Genomic DNA, 23,803 nt, shown 5'->3' with positions numbered 1-23,803 from the left:
ACTCAGACTTCCAGGGAGCCCGGGGAGGGTTGGCTGGAGCAGCCCCACACCTGCCCAAAGAGCTCCAGGACTCTGTGACCAACTGGGGGTGACCCTGACCCTCCAGTCTCTGTCTCTAGGGCTGTTCTTAGGTAGTACAGAGTGCCCTGCCCCCAAATCCCACAGCCATTGTCCCAACCTTGGTGTGTGCCCAGCCTGAGTCTCTGGGTGCTGACCTGGGATGACTCTGCCCTTGTCCTTATCCCCACAGTAGTCTTGGGGCCTTCCCAGGGTTTTCTGTTCACCCATGGTTCCTGCCCCACCTCACCCCAAGCTCAGGGATGCCTCTGATTGCTGGGCCCTACCTGTCCCCTGCCCGCCAGATGACGGCGCTAATATTGTATCCCTCCGCTCTTATCTGGCCCTGGAGACTTTCTGCCTCATCCCAGCTACTTCCATCGTATGTCTCCCCGGCCCCTGCTTGGAACTTGGGTGACCCCCCCCAACACCTGCTGTCCCCAAGCTGCATCCCTGTGTACCTGTCTGCAGGTGTCGGTGCTGACTGGCATCATCAAGATCAGCCTGAAGACGCTGCTGGAGTGTGTGCGGCTGCGCACCTTTGGGCGCTTCGGGCTGCAGCAGGTGCAAGTGGACTGCCACTTTCTGCAGCTGTACCTGTGGCGTTTTGTGGCCGACGAAGAACTGGTGCACTTGCTGCTAGACGAAGTGGTGGCCTCGGCTGCCCTGCGCTGCCCAGACCCTGTGCCCATGGAGCCCAGTGTGGTCGAGGTCATCTGCGAGCGCGGCTAGGCGCAGCCGCTGCCATGCACAGGCCTGTCCCGGCGCCCCATGGCACCCAGGCTCTGGTCTCCGCCCGGTGGTCCCCGCAGGCAGGTGTCAGGACCTACCTAATAAACATGTGTGGCCTCCTCCTCTCGCTTGCTGGGCGGGCCTTTCCGAGGGCGGGGTTTTGAAGCTGAGGCTTCTGAGGCGCCCGCGTCGGGTCCGCCCCTGAGTGCCGATTGGCTGGTGTGCTGGGCCCAGGATGGGCAGGGGGCGGGTCCATTTTAAAACCCTGGGACAAGAGCGGTCCTTGTCTGCACTCGGTGTCCAGGCAGGTGCAGGCGCCGCGGGGCCGGATCCTCCGCGCGGACAAGTCCATCTCCTGGCAAATGGGGCGGACTGTGTTTCCTTGACCGACTATTGTGAGCGCCCTCTCTCCGGCGGAGCGGAGACCATGGCCCCTCCTGAGGGCCCCCGGGCCCCGCTGGAATTCGGAGGGCCCCTGGGTAATGGGGCAGCGAGAAGGGACCTGGGGCAAAGGCTGAGCGAAGGAGAGCTGGAGGGGGTGAACTAAGAGCGGAGACAGGATCTGAGGATGGAAGGTTTTGCGGGTGTCCGAGGCAGAGGGACCCGGGGGTTTGCAGCGAAGGTGTCTGGAGAGGGAGAGCTGAGCAGGGGTCAGTTCTGGGGGCTGCAGAACGGGGATTTATGGTGTCGACTGGGAGCAGGAGGAGGGTCTTCGAGGGGGGAGCGGGGGACCAAGATGGACGCCTGGGAAGGGAACTGGGAGGCAGCGGGGTGCCTGAGGGCTGAGGAGGGGTGCAGAGGCACACTCTGGGAATGCCGAAAGGGTCCCGCAGAGACGTCAGAGCGCCCGTGGGGGACGGGGCGGGAGCTGGGGCGCTGGGGGCGGACGCCCGATGTGATGGCCCATCCCGCAGGCGCCGCGGCTCTGCTGCTGCTGCTGCCCGCCACCATGTTCCACCTGCTCCTGGCGGCCCGTTCGGGCCCCGCGCGCCTGCTGGGTCCACCCGCGTCCCTGCCTGGGCTGGAGGCGCTGTGGAGCCCACGGGCGCTGCTGCTGTGGCTCGCCTGGCTCGGCCTGCAGGCGGCGCTCTACCTACTGCCGGCGCGCAAGGTGCGGGCGCCGCTCGCGCACGCTGGGGGGAGGGAGTCGGAGGGGCTCGGCGAGGGAGAGGACGCCCCGGGCCTTATCAGAGCCCCCTTGGACCCGCAGGTGGCTGAGGGGCAGGAATTGAAGGACAAGAGTCGCCTGCGCTATCCGATTAACGGTGCCTGGGGGACGGGCCCTCGCGCTGGAGTTAAGCGGCCGGGGGTGGAGCTCCAGCCCTAGCGGGGAGGTCCACGGAGATTGGCCCCCACCCCAGGCTCCTTTGTATGCCTCTTTGTGAGCCCTAGGACAGACGCCGGGGGCTCGCCCTAAGCCCCTCGTCCCCACACCCTTACCCCATTTACTGCTACACTGTGCACCACAGCAGTGGCTGGGGTGATCCTCTGAAGGCCAGGGTGGCAGCCTAATGCTTGGGGCAGGGTCTGCGGCCCCCCTGAGTTTTGGGCTCTGTGTGTGTTCGCAGGGTGGGGATGTGGAGGCGTGCAGCCCCAGGGCTCACTGTGTGCTGTGGTTTAGGCTTCCAGGCCCTGGTGCTGACAGCCCTGTTGGTGGGGCTGGGGGTGTCAGCGGGGCTGCCTCTGGGGGCGCTCCCGGAAATGCTCCTGCCTTTGGCGTTTGTCGCCACCCTCACCGCTTTCATCTTCAGCCTCTTTCTCTACATGAAGGCGCAGGTAGCCCCAGTTTCGGCCCTGGCACCTGGGGGGATCTCAGGTGAGAGGGGTTCTAGGGGTGGAGATGGAGGCAGATCGGGGCGTCTGCCTGTACATTCACTCTCCAATATTCTCCAGGCAATCCGATTTACGACTTTTTTCTGGGACGGGAGCTCAACCCTCGTATCTGTTTCTTCGACTTCAAATATTTCTGTGAACTGCGACCTGGCCTCATCGGCTGGGTATGTTGGGCTTGACTGAGCTGGCCTAAGGCCAGGGGGAGGGTTAGGGTGGGTGAGCAGCGCTTGGGCAGGGCAGGGCCAAAACTGTGCAGACACGAATCATTAATCATTCCTATTCCACAAACATTTGTTAAATCCACCTGTGCCCTAGGCACTGCTCTAGGTACTGGGAGACAAAAATAAAGTTAGAGGCAAGAAAAACATCTTTGCCGCAGAGAGCCTACATTCTGGTGGGAAAGACTGACAAAAAATAAGTAAAGTATATATAGCATGTCAGGGATAACATCAGGAGAGCACGTGCAATTCTCAACAGCAGTCAAGCACAAAATCTATTTCCAGGGAGTGACCGCATGCTGCTTGGTGGTCAAAGCAGTGCACAACCTGAAATTGATCACTGGGTTTAGCAACCTACCCGTCACTGGTGGCCTTGACAACATTCCAACTGTGATCTCTGGTTCTGTGGCCAAGATGACCCAAAGAGACTCTTGGGCAAGGCCTCTCCTGTTGCCCTGGAAATTATCTTACCCGAGGCAGGAGTGCCAAGTGCCCACCCTGGATCTGGGCCCTGGCCTGACAACACTTGCTGAGGCCACTTTCTCATCTGTGAAATGGGATAAAATTAAAGCTTTCTCCTAAGATTACTGGGAAGATTAGAAGAGGTAATCTGTATGACAGAACAGAGCTCAGGGTAAAATGCAGGCACCCAGCACAGGGTTGCTCTGGCTAGCCACCACTGAGCACGTACCACTTGCTAGGGACGCTGTGGAGGACTTCAAACACGATGATGCCATTGAGTCATGACAGGCCCATGATTATTCCCATTTTTCACACAGGGGTGGGGAAAGTAGGCTATGGAGAGGGCAAGCAACCTGCCCAGGTGATGCTGAGATTTGAAACCAGGTCTGTTTGAGCTCTGAAGCCTCAGCCCCCAACTGCTCCCAGGGCTGCTCTCTGCAAGAGCTTAGGACACTCAAGGCAAGAAACAACAAGCTGCGGACACCTCCCTGTCTACAGTCTCTGTCCTTGGGTCCAAGGCCTGGATCCACTTAACAAAGGGTTGGAGTGTAACTGACAGCTGAGAAGGGCAGAGGTTAGCCACTGCTCTGCCCAGGGCTGTCACCTCTGTGGAGACGATTGCCCTGTTCCCCCCCTCCCCCAGGTCCTCATCAACCTGGCCCTGTTGGTGAAGGAGGCAGAACTTCGGGGCAGTCCCTCACTGGCCATGTGGCTGGTTAATGGCTTCCAGTTACTCTATGTGGGTGATGCCCTCTGGCATGAGGTGAGGCTGGACTGGACAAGGGTGGGTATCTGAGGGCCGCATGGGGACTAAGCCAGTGTGTCTGGGTCTTGTCCTTGCAGGAGGCCATCCTCACCACCATGGATATCACACATGACGGGTTTGGCTTCATGCTGGCATTTGGGGACATAGCCTGGGTGCCCTTCACCTACAGCCTGCAAGCCCAGTTCCTGCTGCGCCACCCGCAGCCCCTGGGGTTGCCCATGGCTTCCGCCATCTGCCTCATCAATGGTCAGTCAGGAAGGGGCAGCAGGCTGGGCCCATCTTTCCCCTCTCCTTTTCATTCATGCTCTGTTTACATGCACACCACATAGGTGCTAACTGCCAGGGTCCTCTCTAAAGCCAGGGGTGGGGTCCTGGGTGTCCAGGCAGAGTCTGGGCTGCAGACAGGTTGGGCAGATGGTCAGGGTCAGGCAGGAGGCTGCAACCCTTGACCCTGACCACTTTTTCACACTCTCTCACCAGCTATTGGTTACTACATCTTCCGTGGGGCGAATTCCCAGAAAAACACTTTCCGAAAGAATCCTTCTGACCCCAGAGTGGCTGGTGAGCTGGGTCTCTAGGGCCATGGGTGAGGTGGGGCCGCTGGGTTTCCTGGGAACTCCCCACCTGCTATCTTTCTCCAGGGCTTGAGACCATCTCTACAGCCACAGGGCGGAAACTGCTGGTGTCTGGGTGGTGGGGTATGGTCCGCCATCCCAACTACCTTGGAGACCTCATCATGGCTCTGGCTTGGTCCTTGCCCTGTGGTGAGTGGCCCATGTGGATAGGGGCAGGAACATATGAGGGGAAGGGGTGGCTCAGCGACCACAGGATGCCTACTTTGGGTATGCACCAGTGAGAATAGTCAGAGAGCTGGGATGGACCCAGTGTGTGGCTGGGGCACACCTCTGTGCCAACCTAGTACGGTATGCCTAGATGCAGACCCTGGAGCTTTTGCTGCTGAGCCCTGATGCCCACATGAGCCATTAGGTGTGGAAATGTTTGCGAACTGGGGGGGTGGAGGGGGCTGGCAGGGTGGTCACGGAGCCTCCTTCTCTACAGGGGTGTCACACCTGCTGCCCTACTTCTACCTCCTCTACTTCACCGCGCTGCTGGTGCACCGTGAGGCCCGGGATGAGCGGCAGTGCCTGCAGAAGTATGGCCTGGCATGGCAGGAGTACTGCCGGCGTGTGCCTTACCGCATCGTGCCCTACATCTACTGAAGCGGCTCCACCACCCCAGGTGGGGGCATATGCCCACTCATCCACCAGCACACCCAGGACCAGGAGCCTGGACACACTTGGGACTCAAAGGCTTGTACCCCACCCAGCCCTGAGGATGAACAGCCTCAGAGAAGAGGTGGTTTAGAGCAAGGAAAAAAATGAAACCAGTGACCAAAATCGGAGATGCTCTTCCTCCTTTGGATAAACATTGGGAACCCTTGGTGCACTTCTCTCCCCTAGGACTGGCTGGGTCAGCACTGATCAGGGAGAAGCTGAGCAGTGGCTTGTGGGCCCAGGACTCTGGGGGCCTGGTAGGACAACAGCTATCCTTCAGAAACAGGCAACAGGGCTGACCACTCACAGCTTTATTAATGACCAGGGTCCCCAGTTCAGCCAGGGAGCTCCTCAATGAGAGTCCTTGGGGCAGGTGGCACGGGGCCTCCCCAAAGCCGCTCCAGCTCCCCAGTGAGGGCGGCCACCTCCTCGGCTGCCACAGCATGGGCTTGGTGAGCCCTGGCGCAATCTAGAGCCAGGGGTGTGAGGGCCGCCTCATTTTCATTGGTCCAGGCCAGGAGGAATTGGCACTTTTTCCGGGCCCGGTAAAGATGATCTCGCTCTTCTCTAAGCACAGCCTGTTTCCGGGCACGGCCCAGGGTCTTTGCCAGGTCTCCCAGTGCTGCCAGCGTGTAGCCTTTCTGGTTGGTCGGGCCCTCACCCAGCAGGATGCGAGCGACCTCGTGCATAGCCCCTCGTGTGCCCAGGGGCCCAGGCGGGTGTTCGCCTGCTTCCAGCACGTGGGCTGCGGCCTGCAGGGCTTCTTCCGCAGAGGCGAAGACTTGCTGGGCACCCAGGGCTCCGGAAACGCCGAGCAGTGTAGCACAGAAGTCAGAGAGCAGTGCGTCGTCACCGCCGTGATACAGGGCGAGAGTATGCGCGTAGGCGAACAGCACATTGGGCAGCTGGAAGCGCACGAGCGGCGAGACTGGGCCGCGGCTCAGGCTGACCAGCGTGGGGATGCGGGTGGGTATGGCGGGCGTGCAGGCCCCCGGGACATCTCCAAGAACCAGCTCGGCAGCCGCGAGCTCCGCGGCGAAGGCATCTTTCATAGATTCCGGCGGGGTCCTCGCAAGGGCGGGCTCCAGCCCCGCGGCATCACTGCCCGGGACATCATCCAGCTCCTCCAGAAGCCGCCGCGGTCCGGCTCCGCGCTTCCACCACCACGGCCGCCATGGAGGCAGCAGCCGCCCGGCCTCACCACGGCTCAGCAGCCGCTCGAAGGCAGTTTTTTCGGCCGGCGCCAGCCGCTCCCACAGTCCCGAGAGGCCGCCGGGCGCCGGGCCGGGGCTAAGGCCTGTTTCCCCAGGCTCGTCCTCGGTATCGCGTTGCTGACGCAGCCGGCGTAGGGCGCTTGCCAGGCGGCTGGGCGAGGCGCTGCGGCCGCGGAGCTCTCCCAGCACCTGGTCACGGTAGAAGTTTTCTGCGCAGGTGCCATGCGTCCGGTAGCAGCGCAGCGAGCAATAGGGCGCATTACAGCGAGGGCAGGTGTAACGCGCGGGCTGGGCCTCCCCCGCCGGGCAGAAACCACAGGGCCCGACCGGCTCCATAGCAACTGGCACCGCGATCTACCTGCGAACGCACACCGGCGATAGTTCCAAACTTCCGGGGCTTATTCAATTACTTCCGGCTCACCGCGGGGTCGACGACGGTCTGTCGTTTGGCAAAGCTCCCGAGGATTCTGAGCAATTTCCGCCCACGCCGGAAAGCCGAGCCCCACCCCTTTCCCTAGTAGGGTGAGAGCAGGTCCAGACGCCGGGCGTCAGGTACGAGCCCCGCCCTGTGCGATGACGCAAGGAGCGGAAAAATGGGTCTGGCGAGCGCTCCGCCGGTGCCACCTCTCCCCCTAGCGGTCACACCAAAACGTGGCCCGATCATCTAAAGAGAAAACCCTCTCTCTTTAGCTCTATAATGCGCTGTGGCAGAAATCCACTTTACTAAACACCTACCCTGGGCCACTAATTGTGCCAAGCCTCAGAAAGGCGATGCATCCCTGCGCTGTACACAGACAAATCAAATGCACTAGAGGACACAGACGAATAAAAGGGCAGTTGGGATCGGGTGCGGTGGCTCTCACGCCGATAATCCCAGCACTTTGGGAGGCCAAGGCGGGCAGATGACCTGAGGTCAGAAGTTTGACCACGGCCTGACCAACATGGAGAAACCCCATCTCTACTAATACAAAATTAGCCGGGCGTGGGGGACGGGTGCCTGTAGTCCCAGCTACTCCGGAGGCTGAGGCAGGAGAATCATTTGAACCCAGGAGGTGGAGGTTGCAGTGAGCTGAGATCGCGCCACCGCCCTCCAGCCTGGGAGCCTGGGCCACAGAGAGGAACTCCACCTCAAAAAAACAAATAAAAAGCAGTATTTAAGAAATATTTGAGCTCCTATTTTTCCTCCAAAACTGACTCTTCATTAAGTATCTTCTTATTAAATACCACTATTCATCCATCTCATTAAGTGCAGGCCCCATTCTAGGTGCCAAGAACACAATGCACATCAAAGGGAGTTGGGGGTCCCTGTTCTAACAGAGCTCAGTCTTGTGGTGGAGTGGTGGTGTGATGAACCAAACTGTGAGTGTTCTTTGCATCCCTACTACTACTACTGGTGGTCTAAGCTTCCTGACCCCTCACGTGGATGACAACACATTGTGTTTTTCCTTTCTTGCCAGCCCTCCAGAAAAACCTGCCAGATAAATTAGATCACAAGTCAGATCAGATCCTTCTCTTACTCAAAACCCTTCTGCGACCCTCCATTGCACTTGGACTCAAACCCAAACTTCTCTCCATGGCTGACAAGGCCTTGCAGGATCTGCTCCCACCCCTAGACATCACCTCTTCCCCATCTTCATACAGTCCTCTTGGCTTAAAATATTCCCCTACCTGATCACTTGATTTATTCATCTCAGGTCTCACACATGTCATTTAAACATGACCTCTCAGTTGGGCACAGTGGCTGACGCCTGTACTCTCAGTACTTTGGGAGGCCAAGGTGGGCGGATCACTTGAGCCCAGTTCAAGACCAGCCTGGGCAACACAGCAACAAAACCCCGTCTCTGCAAGAAGTACAAAAACTTAGCCAGGAGTGGTGGTGCATGCCTGCAGTCCTCAGCTACTTGGGAGGCTGAGTAGGATCACCTGGGCCCAGGACTTGGAGGCTGCAGTGAGCCATGACTATGCGACTGCACTCCAGCCTGGATGAGAGACCTTGACTCAAAAAGAAAAAAGGCCGGGTGCTGTGGCTCACACCTGTAATCCCAGCACTTTGGGAGGCCAAGGCGGGTGATCACAATGTCAAGAGATCGAGACCATCCCGGCCAACATAGGGAAAACCCATCTCTACTAAAAATACAAAAAATTAGCTAAGCGTGGTGGCACATGCCTGTAGTCCCAGCTACTCTGGGGGCTGAGGCAGAAGAATGGTGCGAACCCAGGAGGTTGGAGACTCCGTCTCAATAAAAGATAAAGAAAAAAGAAAAACAAAAAAGAGGCCCTCTCTGGGATGCTATTGTATCTGTCCACATCCTCCCCCTTTCTAAACTGCTAGAAAGCAGAAAGCATGTCTTTAACACCACGAGACGAAAATAGCCAAGATTCACACACTACATCCTTTAACCCTCACAGCAGCTCTGGAGATGGCAGAGATTAAATTAGTAGTTAGTTCAAAGGCCAGCCACCCAGTAAATGGATTAGGAAAAAAAAGGTCCAAACTCAGGCATTCAAAGTCCACAGCCCAAGGGTTTTACCCTGTTGGATGCTATTTCCCAAGAACTGGCAGGTCCAGAAACTTTAGCTGAATGAGTAAGTGGGGTTCAGAAGTGCTGGGAGGCTCAGTTGCTAGAAGGCAACCCTGAATCAGCCCCAGAGATAATCCAACTTTTGGGAACACCAAAACATCACTATATCCAATCACAGATGTGATTAGGTTACCAAGTCTAGCCAGGCAATCATAGAGGTACAAACGAGACCATGCACCCAACGTACTATTTATTTCTAAAACCGAGGCAGACCAGATTCCTGCCCTGGACTCTAAGGCCACAGCTGGTATCAAGTTCAGGGAATGACCAGGTTCACCTTCTATACAAACCTCTTCCCCCACCCATCCCTCCCACTGCTGCCTCCATAACAAACGTCTCACCACAATGATTCCTGCTACCTTCTCTGTTTAGAAGATGAAAAAGAATGACTTGAGGGGACTGATCAAGTTACTTAGGATAGGGAATAACTCCAATTCTACACCTGAAGCCCCAGGATCTGTGGCTACTGTTTCTTCACAGAAAATTCCTCTTGCAGTTTACCATTTCTTCCCCTATACCAACGGCTTTTCTGCCTCACTGTTCTTACAGGGGACACAGCACCAACCTCTCCCCGAGGCCTTGCAAATAAAGATGAAGCAATGCGATGACTGAACTAAGTGGCTTTTTTATTAGAGAAAGCCGCAATTCCAAAGGACTTAAGAATTGGCATTGGGGCCCTTCTTCTTGCCAAAGGTGGGCACAACGTTGACAAAGCGCCGGTTGTACTGCATCCGGCGCTTAGCCCGACCGGTCTTCTTCTTCTTCTTCTCCTGTTTGGCCACCTGAAGAAGGGAGGGTTAATCAGGCCCTGGTTTCTGTCTTCCACACCTAGCATCCTTTCCCTCAGGCTCATCTCCAGGGAGGGAGAAGGCAAACCGGGTAAGAACCCAGGGACTTGATTTAGCTGTGACAGGAAAAGACAAAGTCCAAACACCACAACCACTAATACTCTCACTCACCTTAGGAGTCTGACCTCTCACTTTCCCAGCACGGGCCAGGGAACCATGGACTTTACCTGTAATGGGAAAGGAAGGAACCAGCAGGTAAGAGCAAGAAGGTGCCACCCAGCAGAACCCCTCTTTCCTCAATTCAAGCCTTTAAAGAGAAGCTGGGCCCAACAGGTAATGAGAACAAAGCTGCAGATATCTGACCTTGAAATCTTAAGTTTCATTTCAGGATTTTCCAGCTTCTAACTTTCTAGAGCACTTTGGGGGCCCCGGTCTGACCTAATTTTAGTGGGGAAGCTGATAACCAGACTCGGATCTCGTGATGTGACTGAAACACAACTACACTCTGGCTCAGTCTCCCATGGACGTCTGTGTTCAACATGAGGGATGTAAACAGGAAGAATCACTCTGAACTGAGGGCAGTGAGAAGTACTCTATTACCATAGGTGTGACACTCAGCTGCTAGGACTATGCACCCCCTACCCACTAGATGCTTACCAGTAGTTCAAAAAACATTCTTCTCTCACTCACCTCCAAGCATGCGGCCTGCTACTTCCAGGGTAGTCAGGGCCTCCACCCCGCACTGGCCCAGAGTGGCCTCATCCTCCAAGGGGGTGCCTGCCAGGAGCACGACTTGATCTTCCGGGGCAATGCCCTCCAGTGAAGCTACATGAGCCTACAGGGAAAGATAAGGCTCGTAAGTGTTCCCTCGGGCCGCGAGGGTGAAGAGAACAAGAAAATGGAACCCAGGGCGCACCAAGCAGCCTTACCTTGATTTGGGCGACCGTTTCCTGGCCGGTCACCTCGAGGGTGTGTAGCTCCTGGGCGCGGACAAAAAGCTGCATGTTGACGACTGAGTAAAGAAAAACGGCTTGTAAGAGAAGCGAAGAAATGCTCTGGGATAAAGGAGGTTTGGGAATGGAAAGTGGTCCAGAAACGATAGCGATGGGATGGAGGTGGTCGCGGCGGCTCACGTGGGGAAGGCCAGGCCTCCCGAAGAATTCGGATAGGGACTGGAGCAGGGCCACAGAGCCGGCCTGGTTCTTCAGTTTCCCCCGCGCCCTCTGATCCCGCAGCCAATCTGCTACAAGCCCTTCGGATCCAGCCAAGGCCCTATTCTTACCTGAACCGCGGTCCAGCTGCCGCTACCGCGAAGATGGAGTCGAGAAAGAGAAAGAAGCGAGAGCGCGTCTGTACTGACCGCGAGCTGCGTATCACGTCACTACTGAGCGACCGCGCGGGTCTCTGATATTTGTACCGCCCAAGGCGACCCTAGCTCCGCCCCTTTACGCTCGCACAGGCGAGCCTGCCAGGGGCAGGCAGCGCGCGCAGGAGGGGGCGGAACCAGACAGTTGCGTGCACAGACGGCTGGCGTACGAGGTCAAGATGGCCGTTACCATGTTCCGGGCTGCGCTTCGGGGATGGAGAACCGGTGTCCAGCGGGGCTGCGGGCTACGGCTGTTGGTGAGAGCGCTGAGCGAGGAGCTGAGGGCATCGCGTGGGTGTGAGGCTCAGTGTTAATCATTGTTAACCCCGAAAACTAAGGCATTCCTACTTGGGGCCTTAGTTTTGTCGTTTTCGATCGGAAGAGCTTGTCTCCCGATCGAGTGTAGATACAGAAACGAGAGGGAAAGTGGTAGACTGCGGTGCTCTTTGGGAGCACTTAACACAGTGCCTGGCAGTGTCTATGTAAGCCAAAACGTTTCAGATAAGGGGCGGGATCCTAGCATGAGTGTGCGTAGGGAATTATTGCCTTAATTCTTTTTTTCTTTTTTTTTTTTTTTTTGAGACAGAGTCTCGTTCTGTTGCGCAGGCTGGAGTTCAGTGGCGCGATCTCGGCTTACTGCCAGCTCCGCCTCCCGGGTTCACGCCATCCTCCTGCCTCAACCTCCTGAGTAGCTGGGACTACAGGCGCCCGCCACCACGCTAGGCTAATTTTTTTGTATTTTTAGTAGAGATGGGTTTCACCGTGTTAGCCAGGATGGTCTCGATCTCCTGACCTCGCGATCCGCCCGCCTCGGCCTCCCGAAGTGCTGGGATTACAGGCGTGAGCCACCGCGCCCGGCTGATTGCCTTAACTGTTAAGGCAATCATAAGATTAAACACCACTATATCCAATCACAGATGTGATTAGGTGAGCAAGGCCAGCCAGGCAATCATGAAGGTACAAACAAGGTTACGCTGCCAATGTAATAATAATATCTATTCCTAAAACCGAGGCAGAAAGTTAAGCCTTAAGTTTCTAAAGACTTGATTGACTTTTCAGAAGTCTACACATACTCTTTTGAATCCCACCGAAATCCTAAGAGAGGTAGACCATTCAGAGTATCTGAGCCTCCTTTCCATCCCGTCTGTACCCTGCACCATGGAAAACCAAAGACTGGTGCTATCTTATGTCAACTTAAATAACGGACTCTAAAAGAAAATGATATTTATTCGGAAATGGGTGTATACTATGTGCTTATCAGGGAGGTAAAAGAAGACAAAGGTTTTTAACGGAAAAATGGGCCAGGCACGGTGGCTCACGCCTGTAATCCCAGCACTTTGGGAGGCCAAGGCGGGTAGATCACCTGGAGTCAGGAGTTTGAGACTAGCCTGGCCAACATGGTGAAACCCGTCTCTACAAAAAATACAAAAATTAGCCGGGTGTGATGGCGTGTGCCTGTAGTCCCAGCTACTTGGGAGGCTGAGGCAGGAGACTTAACTTGAACTTGGGAGGCGGAGGTTGCAGTGAGCCGAGATCATGCCACTGCACTCCAGCCTAGGTGACAGAGTGAGACTCCGTCCCCCCCCAAAAAAAAATAAAGGAAAGGAAAAAAGAGTATTACATAATTGTATTGAGATAGTTATCCTTGGCTACAAGGATGAATAACAAGGGTGGTGCCAGTTCAAGATTGGACAGGCAGTTGTTGGACAGATGGCCTTGCAGAAATTTTTGTTTGTTTATTTTTGTTTTTTGAGAGAGTGTTGTTGCTCTGTCACCCAGGCTGCAGTGCAGTAGCATGATACCAGTTCACTGCAACCGCTGCCCCCTGTGTTCAAGCAATTCTCCTGCCTCAGCCTCCCAAGTAGCTGGGATTACAGGCATGCACTACCATACCTGGCTAATTTTTGTATTTTTAGTAGAGATGGGGTTTCGCCATGTTGGCCAGGCTGGTGTTGAACTCCTGACTTCAGGTGATCCACCTGCCTCGGCCTCCCAAAGTGCTGGGATTACAGACGTGAGCCACCGTGCCCAGCCAGAAATACTTTTTTGTGTGAGGTTGCAGTGGCCTTTGTGCAAGTCTGTGGTTTTTGCAGTCTTTTGTGATAGTTCTTGTTATTAAGTATTTGTGCACAAGAACTCTTTTTTTTTTTTTTTGTCTTTTTTTTTTTTTTCCCCTTTTTGTGGAGAACGGGGTCTCGCTATATTACCCAGGCAGGTCTCGAACTCCTGGGCTCAAGCTATCCTCCCACCTCTGCCTCCCTGAGAGCTGGGATTACAGGCATGAGCCACCGCGCCCGGCCAAGAACTCTCTCTTCATGGCCCTCCCTAGCTTTGTTTGTTGGGATTTTTAACCCAAGTGACTCACTCCATTTTGATTCTGATAGCTTTCACACCGATCGCCCAGCCTTTTATTCATGCCATTCTCTCTGCCTGTAATGTTTCCATTCTCTACTTACTGAACTTATGCCATCCTGTGTTGTGTAGGCTAATGGAGAAATGGAATTTTTGTTTTGCTTCAGAGCCAGACCCAGGGCCCTCCAGATTACCCCAGCTTTGTGGAGTCTGTGGATGAATATCAGTTTGTGGAGCGCCTATTACCAGCTACGAGGATCCCAGATCCCCCAAAACATGAACATTATCCTACCCCTAGTGGCTGGCAGCCTCCCAGAGGTGAGCTGGGTGGTTAGGGATGATTTGAAAACTTCACGGAGCATCACCTCTTCCCCAGAGGTTGGCCTCCCCCATGAGGCTCTGGACTCTTCAGTGGGTTCAGGACTTGTTTTGCGATCCCTGTGGGTTACATCTGTCTCATGCCTGAGGAAGAGCCCAGGAATGGAGTCCTCTGTTGTTCACTGGTACTCATCCATCCACACTATTGGGATTGGGTCTTCCCCATATGGGGGAAAGTAAACAACAGAGAGAAAACCTAAGAGCTTGGACCTTCTTTCCCCCCAGGAGACTATGTCTATAATTAAGAACACAGCGTGGAGTCAGGCAGTTCTGGGTTTGAATTTGGCTTTATTTACTGTTGATACTATCTTGAATTAGTCACTTAGCTTGACCCAACCTGTTTTAGCAAAATGGAGATGATCTGCTCAGTACCTAGAGCCCTTAGTGCAGAGCCCAGCATATGGTAGGTGCTCAGTGCTTGTAAATCCCAATCTCTTTGTTCCAGAGATTGCTTTCAGCCTCCCTGACCCAGTGGAGGAGGGCAAGGATTGGCCTAGAGGGGGACCCAAAGATCCAGGGAGGCATGTCCCTGACTTCATGTTTTCTTGAGTACCTACTTAGTGACAGGCCTTGTGTGGGGCCTTAGGGTACCAGGGTGAACAATTTGGTCCTGACTCCAAGCTGAAGGAAAGAGGAGACCCCCTGACCTAAAGTCTGGAGGTGGCTTGGTCCAGCTGGGTGCATTTGCCCTCTGCAGACTGAGAGCAAGGACCTTGGCTGAGGTGGGATGGCACCTAGGAAGAGTTGATTTAACAGTGTCTTTCCTTGTCGCAGACCCCCCACCCAACCTGCCCTACTTTGTACGACGCTCTCGGATGCACAATGTCCCTGTCTACAAGGACATCACGCATGGCAACCGGCAGATGACTGTGATCCGGAAAGTAGAAGGGGACATCTGGGTAAGTAGGTGGGTGGGTCTGGGGCTGGGCCTGACCCTTTCAGGGCTGGAGGGACAGGAGTCCTTTCAAGGGAAGGGACTCTTGGCCTGACCTGATTTGTCATCTTTCCCTAGGCCCTGCAGAAAGATGTGGAAGATTTTCTGAGCCCGCTGCTGGGGAAGACACCCGTCACCCAGGTCAATGAGGTGACAGGTACCCTGCGAATCAAGGGCTACTTTGACCAGGAGCTTAAAGCCTGGCTCTTGGAGAAAGGCTTCTGAGGCCTAGCTGAGCAGCCTGCATGTCAGTGTGCCCTGTGGATCAAGTCTAGGGGGCCTCAGGAGGAGGGAGGTGGGTGTTGGAGCCCCTGAGACAGGGGATACAGAAACTAAGGCTAAAGGACTTTGGGGTCAGGCCTTGCTTGCATAAAGGAGAAAACTGGACCCTATGTACATGCTGGGGGAGAGTGCCTAATGTGAGAGACCAAATAGGAATAACCAGGCTAATGGGGGGTGTCAGCAGCTTTCTCTCCCTCCTATCTTGGCCTGTTGTTTTTTGTTTTTTGAGATGGAGTCTCACTCTGTTGCCCAGGATGGAGTGCAGTGGCATGATCTTGGTTCACTGCAACTTCCACCTCTGGGTTCAAGCAATTCTCCTGCCTCAGCCTCCTGAGTAGCTGGGATTACAGGCACCCGCCACCACAACCTGCTAATTTTTGTATTTTTAGTAAAGATGAGGTTTCACCATGTTGGCCAGGCTGGTCTCAAACTCCTGACTCCAAGTGATCCGCCCACCTCGGCCTCCCAAAGTGCTGGGATTATAGGCGTGAGCCATGTGCCCTGCCCACCTTGGCCTGTTTTGTTTTCCTTTCCTTGGGCTCAGCAATTCAAATTCTAGTTGCTATTTGGTGGAAGCAGTAGCCCAACCTAGTTTAGGGGAAGGTAGCACAGGGCAGAGCCACTGGGCACTTTGTTCCCTTGGCCCTCCAAAGCTCATTGTTGCAAACATCCCCAAGCCCTTGCTCTAGGCCAGATCTTGTTTGGTACAGGCTATGAACACAGATGACTCGGGCATGGGGCTTGGAGATCTTCTGTTCAAAGTACAGTGCCCACGTTAGTCCTGGGCTGTTTCTCCTAGAGAGGTAGGAGGCCCATTCTTGGTCACTGTTCCATTGCAGACCAGACTTGCTGGCCTGATCACAAGGGAGTGGCTGGAACTCCTCACAGCCAGCATAGGGCCATCCTCCCCAGCCTGCTGACCTGGAATCAAGGCTGGGGAGGGGTTTGCAGGCAGGAATACGCTGACCTTTCACCCTGCCATCTCATCCCAACCCCAGCTCACTAGCCTTCATTGGAGTCACAGGGGCCAAAGGCCTGAGACCCCACCCTACCCCCAAACTGGCTAAGACAGCTCCCAGTTCCTGGCTCCCCAACTTGGTCTCTGCCCTGAGGCAGGGCACTGAACTCTGGGCTGCTTTTCCATGTGTAAAATGGGCACATCTTCCTAATCTGTTAATGGTCAATGGTGTCCCCAAGGATAGTGCTGGCTTCCATGGAAACCCTAACTCCTGGAGATTCCATTCCATTCTCAAGTGTACAGCCACAGCAAGGAGCCTGACACTGATTTTATTGATTCCATGAGACAAACCCCACCAACTGTTAATGCAAGTTTTTATTTGGCTGTATATACAATTTAAGCTATTAAAATTTGTACAATATTTACAAATTAAATAATCATCTGAAACTGTCTCCAACAACTCTTGTAACACAAAACCAAGGGGAAAAGACAGGGGCAGGCAGGTCCCAGCTCCCGTGGTTCCTCCTTGGTACAGAGCCTTTTCTAAACTGGAAAGACCTTCGTCTTTCCCGGGATTAAGCATTCAACTTCAAAAGACAAAATTTAAGCCAAAAGACACTAGTAAGGAAGTAATTCCAATTCTAAACTCCAGAAGTTCTGCCAGTTGAGAAGTGGCCTTCCTTGGGCGCTGGGATTGCAGTGGTCAGGAGCAGGCACACTGGCCCTTGCCTGGAGTGCGGCTGGGCAGTGGCTGCTGGGTGAGACAGGTCAGTCTCACCTGAGAAGCTGCAGGGGAAAGGGGCCTGGGGGGAGGGCCGGGGCAGGGTCCCTCAGTGCTGCCCGCCTGCCCCCCCCACTCCCAGGCATTCCTTTCCCTGAGTTGTGTGGTTGCCAGTAAGACGCAGAAATGCCACAGGGCATAGGGGGCACAGCCACCACCACAAGAGGCTTCTGGGGAGATCAGGGGAAGAAAAGGAAATGGGTACCAGTCTTAGGGGTGGGCCAGGGAGCAAGTTCATAGCTTGCCTCCAGCCCCTCTGGAGTCCACACTTGGGAACGGGAGCTAATACTGTTCGGCACTGCAGTGTGACTCCACACATACAAGTAGGGCTCAGAGGGGCTGCCCCTTCTCCCAGAAAGGGGTAGGGGAAGAAGAGGGCTTCTCAGAGGCTCAACCTTCTGCCTTCATGGCCCCAGCAGAACACAGGGCTGAAGAGTTGGAGAGGAAGGCTGGAACTGACCCGAGATCCCCATAGCTGCCTGGGACTCTGAGGGCTGGAGTCAAATGGGAACCCCAGCCTCTTTCCACTTGGCCTAGGGGATGCCGCCTCTTTCTCAGAGCTGGGGGTACTACTCCCTGCTGCAGACAGAGAGGGAGCTGGCACTTGGTGGCAGGATGTGTTCCAGCGAGGGCTGCTCAAAAGAGCAGGGGCTGGGGCTGGGCTGGGGCAGTGTCAGTGGGCAACAGGAGACTCCAGCTTTTGCAGGCGGCGCCGGCGGAGCTCTGCTGCATCAGGCTCTCCATCCTCGGGCATCTCCTCTGTGCCCACTGACTCAGGAGCTGAGGACAGAGAGACTGGAAGTGGAACCTAGAGAAGTTCCCTGCTCCCCCGGCTGGAGGCCAATCACACCTACCTGGAGGCCTTTCCGTTTCAGGGGCTGTTGGGGAGGCTCCTGTGGTTGGGGTCGTGGCCTCTGAGCTGGGGATGCTGGTGGAGGAGGCAGCAGCAATAACTGTAGTGGCAGTCTCCTCAGGGGAGCTGACTGAAGTGGCAGGCCGAGGGGGCCTGGGAAGAGAAGGGACGAGAGGCGGGTCTGGCCTTGGCATCCTAGGTTGGGCAGATTCTCCTGCCCTTGGTGAGCCTTGCAGAACAGAGTATAGAATGATGTGCCCTTGTGGCCCCAGTGCCTGGCAAACACAAGTGAACATGCTGAATGAACTCAGACAGGGTGACTTGACTCAAGGGCCAAGTGATTCTATCCCTTAGCTGTAAGGTGCTTGCAGGCAGGGACTGTTGACCTGTTCACTCTTACCCTGCAGTCTCCACCCTGGGGAGTCAGGCACCTTATAGGGGACCCACTGAATAAGCCACAGTGCTCAAGCCTTGGACTCAAGTTCCTCTCCAAGCCTGTGCTGTCACTGCTAGATGCCAGGCATTATGTACATGTCACTTTTTTAAAAGACAGGGTCTCGGCTCCATCACCAAAGCTGGAATTTAGTGGCACAGTCATAGCTCACCGCACCCTTAAACTCCTAGGCTCAAACAGTCCTGCCTCAGCCTCCCAAAGTGCTGAGATTACAGGTGTGAGCCACCGCATCGGCAGTAGACATCACTTACGAATATGAATTAAGACCCCTTTATTCAAATAACGTTAAGAGGTCAAAAACGAGTGAGTGATGGGACCAGCGCTTGAACTTGGGCCAGGATGGCTCCAAGTGACTTCCTATTATTTGCTCCCTCAGTTTGGGGGCAGCAGTTGTCAATCTAAGTGTCACTACATCTCAGGAGAATATCATGTGATGAACTAAAGCACTGCAAATTCTGAATAATTTGACTTTAGAGAAATAAAAAGAAGTAAGATCCAAAGTCAGCTCTCGAATAAACATCACTCCTAGTTAGATCCAGACGTGCTTTCTGGAGTGGGAGGATAGACAGGCACCAGGAGTTACCAAGAACTCCTGGAGAATCTGGATGGACCTGTAGATAGGTAGCCTGAATTGGCAGGTATCAAAGGCCAAGAACCACTGCTGGGGACCTCCTGGCAGCTCCACTCCTGACCCACCAAACCCACTCTGCTTCCCCTGTACAGACACACCCCAAGGAGGCCAGCACAGTGAGGTACTGGTTGATCTGTAGCATGGCGGCGTCCAGCAGTGTGTGGATGTTACGCAGGCTCTGCAGCCGGGCCTCCAGGTGCTGCCGTTCATGGCCCTCCAGAGCTCGTAGCTCCTCTGGGGTCAGCCCAGCAAACCCCGCAGGGGGCACAGGCATCGGGGGGAAGGCTGGAGAGAGAGAGAAAGGCTCAGTCTGGGCTGCTGGGGCCAGACACCAACCTCACTCCCCAGAAGAACCCAGAGTGGCCCAGCTTACCAAAGGGCGGAGGCAGGGGCATACCCATCCAGGGAGGAGGGAAGGGGAAGCCAGGGGCAGGGCCAGCTTCTGGGGCAGAGCCAGAGCCTGGGCCAGATGCTGTGGCAGAAGCAGCAGCAGCACTGGTGCCAGCAGCTGTGGTTGTAGCTGCTCCACTGGGCCGAGAAAGGGCTGCTGAAGAGCAGGAACAAGAAGTCAGTGAGTGTTCCATCCCTGCCACCCCCTGGCTGTCACAGTACCCAAAGACTTACCTGCACTGGTGGATGGAGGGGCCACAGCCTCTCCTGAGCTGGGGGGAGGCGGGACAGGTGGAAAGGGGCCCATGGGGGGCCACAGTGGGAACATGCCTGGAGGAAAAGGAGGCAGGAGGCCCTGGGGGACTGCAGAGAGAAGACAGGGAGGTAAGAAAAGGGCCAAATGGACACAGACCCAACTCCCAGGCAGGGGGCCTGACTATTGCAAGCTCTGTCCTATTCCCACAGGCCCTGAGCCCAGCACTGGTCACACTGACTGCAAGCATCTATTTCTCATCTTTCCATCCCTTCCTGGCCCAGACTGAGATTCTGGAGGGCAGGGACTCTCCAATTTCCCAGCATCTTCCATACCCAGTCCAGGGCAAGTACCCAGTGGTGTGCTGGGTGGTCAGACAAGGGGACACTCACAGTTGGGGGGCTGAGGCAAGAGTGGTGGGGGGTGGGGCGCAGGGGGTGGCCCCTGATCTGCAGGCTCCGGGGGTGGTGGTGACTGGGCTGGCAGCGATGCCCGAAGGACATCCATACGGCAGGTGGGGCAGGTCTGCTGTCGCTGGAACCAGGAGCGCAGGCAGCTGCGGGTCAAGGCCAGGCAGAGGTCAGCAGGTCCCTAGGGGCCTGCCTTCTGGGGCCTGTGCCCCGCTGTGTAGGCTCCCCAGGGCCCCTCCCACCTGGTATGGAAAATGTGGTTGCAAGGCAGTCTCTTGGCACCAGTCACCATCTCTTCTCGGCAGATGATGCAGACATTGTCCATTGCCTGGAGCTCCTCTGGGGTGGCATCTGGATACCTGGTTAGGATGACGGGCTGTATCAGATCCAGAGCTGGAAGCAGAGGGACCCAGGACACAGCTTGGAACAGCAGCCATGACAAGCCTACTTACAGGGTGTTCATGTTGCGGATGGCTCGGCGAGACATGATGGCATCTGTCACAGCTTTTTTGAACTGTCTGAAAGGACAGTCAGTGAAAGCAGGAGAAGGGACGGGATCAGGTTGGGAGGATCGGGGGATAGGGCTGGGCTCACCTCATGGCCAGGTACATGGGCCGGATGGCAAAGAGTGGGAAGGTGTGCACCTTGATCATGATGGTCATGAAGGCCATGTACAGCAGAACCTTGATGAAGCCTGTGGGGAGGGGATGCAGAAAGCAGCAGGTCACAGGGCCAGGAGGCAGAGTGGAGTATGCTGGTCCAGATCAGGAGAGGCCCAGGCCCCTCTCACCTGTAAACAGCTCTGTGTAGAGCATGTACACAGCCTTGTTGTCCCAGGGGTTCTCACTCTGGAGGTCCACGGAGTGCAGCACATACTTGATGAAGATGGTGAGCACCATCGTCATCAGGATGGCATACTGAAGGGAGAGGGGGACGAGGGGGATGTGAACACACTGCTCCCCCGAGCCTCTGCACAGCAGGTGCAGTGGTACAATCACAGGCTCTAGACACACCCGGGGTCCTCCTAGCCCCTCCACTTAGTAGCTGTGACTTTTGGCAACTCAATGAACCTCAATTAACTTATCTATAAAATGACAGAATTAACTGTTCCTTTATAACAGTATTGTCTTGCTAAATAAGAGATGCAGGTCAGGAGCTCAGCACAGGGCCTGGTGTGAAATTCGCATTCAACAAATATGAGCTGTTGTCACTGAACACGTTCTCCCTCTGCCAGGGACACGCCTCCAATTGTCCATCGAGCTAATCCTCTCCTATCCATTACCAGCTAGCTCTGGCACAAGCCTCTAGGAACCCTCTCCTGAGCCCCAGGTTGGGGTTCCTCCTCTGTCCTAGGCTCTTTGTGCTCTTCCCCAATCACCTAGGAGTGAGTGTGTGGAGGGCAGGAGCCATATCTGATCACTGCCCCTTGGTGGCCAGCACAGGTTGGCCACATAGCAGGTGCTGAGGAAGGGTCTGTTGGGTTATTCAAAGCGCATGTGGGGTCACCTCGGGCTTGTCCTCTCAACCTCCCAAGCCAGTATTACCTCAAAGCCAAACACCAGCTGCACAGAAGCCCCACGGGTCAGGATGCTGTGATAGGCATGGCTGACGAAGAGGAAGTCCAGGATGCCCAGAAGGAACATGAGAGCTGTGGGGACCCCCATACATGCGGGGTATGGGAGGTCAGCCCAGGGCCCAACAGCTATTTAATGCTCTACGACAGCCCCACCCTCCAGCCTACCATGGCCCCAGTGATCTAGTCAGGTGGGCACACTCCACTGAACCTGGCCCTCTGGGAGCTTCCTGGGGGAGGGGGAGTCGTTGGGGTGCCCAGGCTGCAGGTGAGAAGGCAAAGGGCTGAGGGCCCAGGCAGTTGAGAAGCCCTGGAGTGGAACAGGACAGAGACTATGCAAATTAACTTCCTAAATTATCTTTCCTGTACAGCTGTGGGGGGCGGCCTGTGCTCCGGAGTACAGGCCCACTGTTCACATTCCACTTCTCCCCTCCCTTCCCCTGAATCTCACTCACAGACAATGCGGCAGTGAAAGAGCCAGGAGATGTTGGGGCTGCGTTCCATCTGAGGCAGAGCACACAAGAGGCCTGTCAGGAAGCCTGGGGCTCACCCCACATCCTCAACCCAGCCCTCCCTGCTCTTTAAGCCTGCCCGCTGGCCACTCCCTGGCTTCCACCTGCTTCAGAACTCCCTTCCTTGACTCACAAAGTCCACACGATCCTCAGCCAGCCAGTGGAAACATTTGAGGAAGAGAAGAAGAGTGAAGAGTGCAACAAAGCGGGGGCTGAAGTCATCCCGAAAAACGGTGAAGGCCAGACAAGTCTCTGTGACAGCATACCAGGAACGTTCCAGAAGGTGCTGGGGGCCAGGCAGGGAATAATGTGGATCCCAAACATTCTTTCCCAGCACCCTGCCCTCACCTTTGGGGAAACCGACATCTTACCTCCATCTCTGCTGCCCTCAGTTGCCCAAAGAACACCTTGCCCATCACCTTGCCCAGGAGGAAGACAAGGACAAAGGCCTGGATGTACAGGACCTAGGAGTGGGGAGAGGCTATGGTTTGAGGTCACTTTCCGCTTTCCTCTGCTTGGGACTCATCATTCGGGATCCTCCACATCCTAATCACAGTTTATTCAAAGTTAGACAGCTGGCGGCTACTTCCCTACTTACCTGACCTCTAGCCCCGCCCCTGGCCCAGGCAGACTCCTTCTTCCCTCCCAGGGAGTTCCTCCCTCCCTGAGCCCTGAACTCACTGCCATGCTGGGGCTGGACTTGGTCAGGTACACCACAGTGGGGTAGAACTGGTGTTTGAGGTAGTAGGCGTGAGCCACCACAGCCCCGGTCAGCGCCAGGCTGGCCGCCATCATCACTGCCGTGCGGAACATTGCCCTGGCCCGGAGACCTAAATGGGGCAAGAAAATAACTTATGTGATGCGCCTGCTGTGCAAAATAGCACGGTGCCTGGCACAGCCTCAATCAATAGGAGAAAGCGGGGAGAGGGGGGAATCACATTTCGCCCTCGAAATCATCAGACCAAGAATAGCTTACTCTCCCCCATTTTACAAATAAGCCTCGAAGGGGTTAAGTGATCACACTGACGCAAGGCCTGGAACCTGGGTCAGTCTTGTTTGAAATCTAGGGCTCTTTCCACGCTGACTGCCAAGCCGCCGCCTCTAGGGAGGCGATGAGGAAAAGCTGCAGTGTTGGAGGAGGGGGAGCTGCACCGCTGACCCTCCGGTGGAGGAGATGGGGTGGGAGGCAACAGCAGAAATCTGCTCCAGGGGCGGGAACGCGCGGCCAGGGCTGTGCAGCCAAGGCACAGAGGGTAGCAGACTGGGCAGGCGACAGCGCCGGTGACAGCTGTGTTAGGGTGGGCAGTTCGGACGCGCGCCCCGCGGGAGCGGGCGGGGAACGTCAGCCTGGAATCCTGGGGTCCCCCGACCCCCGGAGTAGTGTCAACTCAGGGCAACACAAGAACGGCCGACCGGCAGAGAGCAGCAGCGGGACGGGAGGAGCCGGATCGCCCTCGCGGCCGCGCACCTGTGAGCACTAGGAGTTGCGGGCGTCGCAGGCAGGGCCCAGGCTTGAGCAGAGCGGCCGCACCGGCGTCTGAGGTCTCCGGCCAGCTGACAGGCCGAAAGCGGGCGGCGGGGCTGAGGGCCGCGCCCACTCCGGAGCCCTCAAGGGGAAGATTCGGGTCCCGACCCCAACCACAACTCGGGCCAGACTTCGCCCCACTCACCAGGAACGCAACGCCGCGAGCCCGCTCAATCCGCGCGACTGCGGCGGCCGCTCCGGTTAACAACACTCCCCACCCCCTGC

The 23,803-nt window shown here is 55.9% G+C and overlaps 6 protein-coding genes across 19 annotated transcripts in view; 3 read left to right on the top strand and 3 right to left on the bottom strand.

Moving 5' to 3' along the window:
• VPS51 (VPS51 subunit of GARP complex) overlaps positions 1-911 on the top strand; it is a 148,382-nt gene extending 147,471 nt beyond the window's left edge. For all 3 annotated transcript variants that reach the window (XM_050757121.1, XM_050757120.1, XM_050757122.1), the window contains one exon: positions 529-911. In XM_050757121.1, the coding sequence (XP_050613078.1) occupies positions 529-789 (261 nt within the window). In that variant the 3' untranslated portion in view covers positions 790-911. The remainder of the gene's footprint in view (positions 1-528) is intronic.
• Positions 22-16,643, top strand: MRPL49 (mitochondrial ribosomal protein L49). Its single transcript, XM_050757333.1, has 5 exons — positions 22-25; positions 11,444-11,549; positions 13,812-13,962; positions 14,797-14,921; positions 15,035-16,643. Exons 2-5 carry the CDS (start codon positions 11,472-11,474, stop codon positions 15,179-15,181), a joined length of 501 nt encoding a protein of 166 aa, XP_050613290.1. The 5' UTR covers positions 22-25; positions 11,444-11,471; the 3' UTR covers positions 15,182-16,643.
• Positions 1,037-5,470, top strand: TM7SF2 (transmembrane 7 superfamily member 2). Of its 2 annotated transcripts, XM_050757203.1 has the most exons (10): positions 1,039-1,268; positions 1,704-1,900; positions 2,000-2,054; positions 2,411-2,605; positions 2,683-2,786; positions 3,946-4,065; positions 4,146-4,314; positions 4,549-4,629; positions 4,710-4,832; positions 5,128-5,470. In XM_050757203.1, the coding sequence occupies exons 1-10, from the start codon at positions 1,217-1,219 to the stop codon at positions 5,286-5,288; spliced, it is 1,257 nt and encodes a 418-aa protein (XP_050613160.1). In that variant the 5' UTR covers positions 1,039-1,216; the 3' UTR covers positions 5,289-5,470. The 2 variants fall into 2 exon arrangements, with proteins under 2 accessions (XP_050613159.1, XP_050613160.1); XM_050757202.1 differs by having other exon boundaries at positions 1,037-1,268; positions 1,704-2,054.
• Positions 5,639-7,043, bottom strand: ZNHIT2 (zinc finger HIT-type containing 2). The gene has a single exon (XM_050757234.1). The coding sequence runs from the start codon at positions 6,890-6,892 to the stop codon at positions 5,678-5,680; it is 1,215 nt and encodes a 404-aa protein (XP_050613191.1). The 5' UTR covers positions 6,893-7,043; the 3' UTR covers positions 5,639-5,677.
• FAU (FAU ubiquitin like and ribosomal protein S30 fusion) overlaps positions 9,744-23,803 on the bottom strand; it is a 231,467-nt gene continuing 217,407 nt past the window's right edge. For 5 of the 8 annotated variants that reach the window (XM_050757351.1, XM_050757347.1, XM_050757350.1 and 2 more), the window contains exons 2-6: positions 11,209-11,237; positions 10,856-10,938; positions 10,617-10,761; positions 10,098-10,153; positions 9,744-9,920 (exon numbers count right to left, since the gene is read on the bottom strand). In XM_050757351.1, the coding sequence (XP_050613308.1) occupies positions 9,795-9,920; positions 10,098-10,153; positions 10,617-10,761; positions 10,856-10,930 (402 nt within the window). In that variant the 5' untranslated portion in view covers positions 10,931-10,938; positions 11,209-11,237 and the 3' untranslated portion in view covers positions 9,744-9,794. Of the gene's footprint in view, positions 9,921-10,097; positions 10,154-10,616; positions 10,762-10,855; positions 11,185-11,208; positions 11,311-22,662; positions 22,673-23,803 lie in introns of those variants that run through there. The other 3 variants (XM_050757352.1, XM_050757346.1, XM_050757353.1) reach the window with 3 other exon arrangements.
• SYVN1 (synoviolin 1) lies at positions 16,557-23,803 on the bottom strand. Of its 4 annotated transcripts, none has more exons than XM_050757173.1 (16): positions 23,522-23,803; positions 22,735-22,883; positions 22,425-22,517; positions 22,187-22,339; positions 21,997-22,045; positions 21,513-21,616; positions 20,759-20,885; positions 20,563-20,662; positions 20,421-20,486; positions 20,211-20,327; positions 19,951-20,114; positions 19,540-19,668; positions 19,289-19,462; positions 19,014-19,200; positions 17,832-17,983; positions 16,557-17,757 (listed from the first exon to the last, which is right to left on the bottom strand). In XM_050757173.1, exons 2-16 carry the CDS (start codon positions 22,864-22,866, stop codon positions 17,651-17,653), a joined length of 1,854 nt encoding a protein of 617 aa, XP_050613130.1. In that variant the 5' UTR covers positions 22,867-22,883; positions 23,522-23,803; the 3' UTR covers positions 16,557-17,650. The 4 variants fall into 4 exon arrangements, with proteins under 4 accessions (XP_050613130.1, XP_050613131.1, XP_050613132.1 ...); XM_050757174.1 differs by having other exon boundaries at positions 19,289-19,459; XM_050757175.1 differs by having other exon boundaries at positions 23,724-23,748.

The sequence above is a fragment of the Macaca thibetana genome, chromosome 14 (assembly GCF_024542745.1).
Source record: "Macaca thibetana thibetana isolate TM-01 chromosome 14, ASM2454274v1, whole genome shotgun sequence".
Classification (NCBI taxonomy): domain Eukaryota; kingdom Metazoa; phylum Chordata; class Mammalia; order Primates; family Cercopithecidae; genus Macaca; species Macaca thibetana.
The sequence above is the reverse complement of the archived record's forward strand: the minus strand, read 5'-3'. Positions and strand labels throughout refer to the sequence as shown.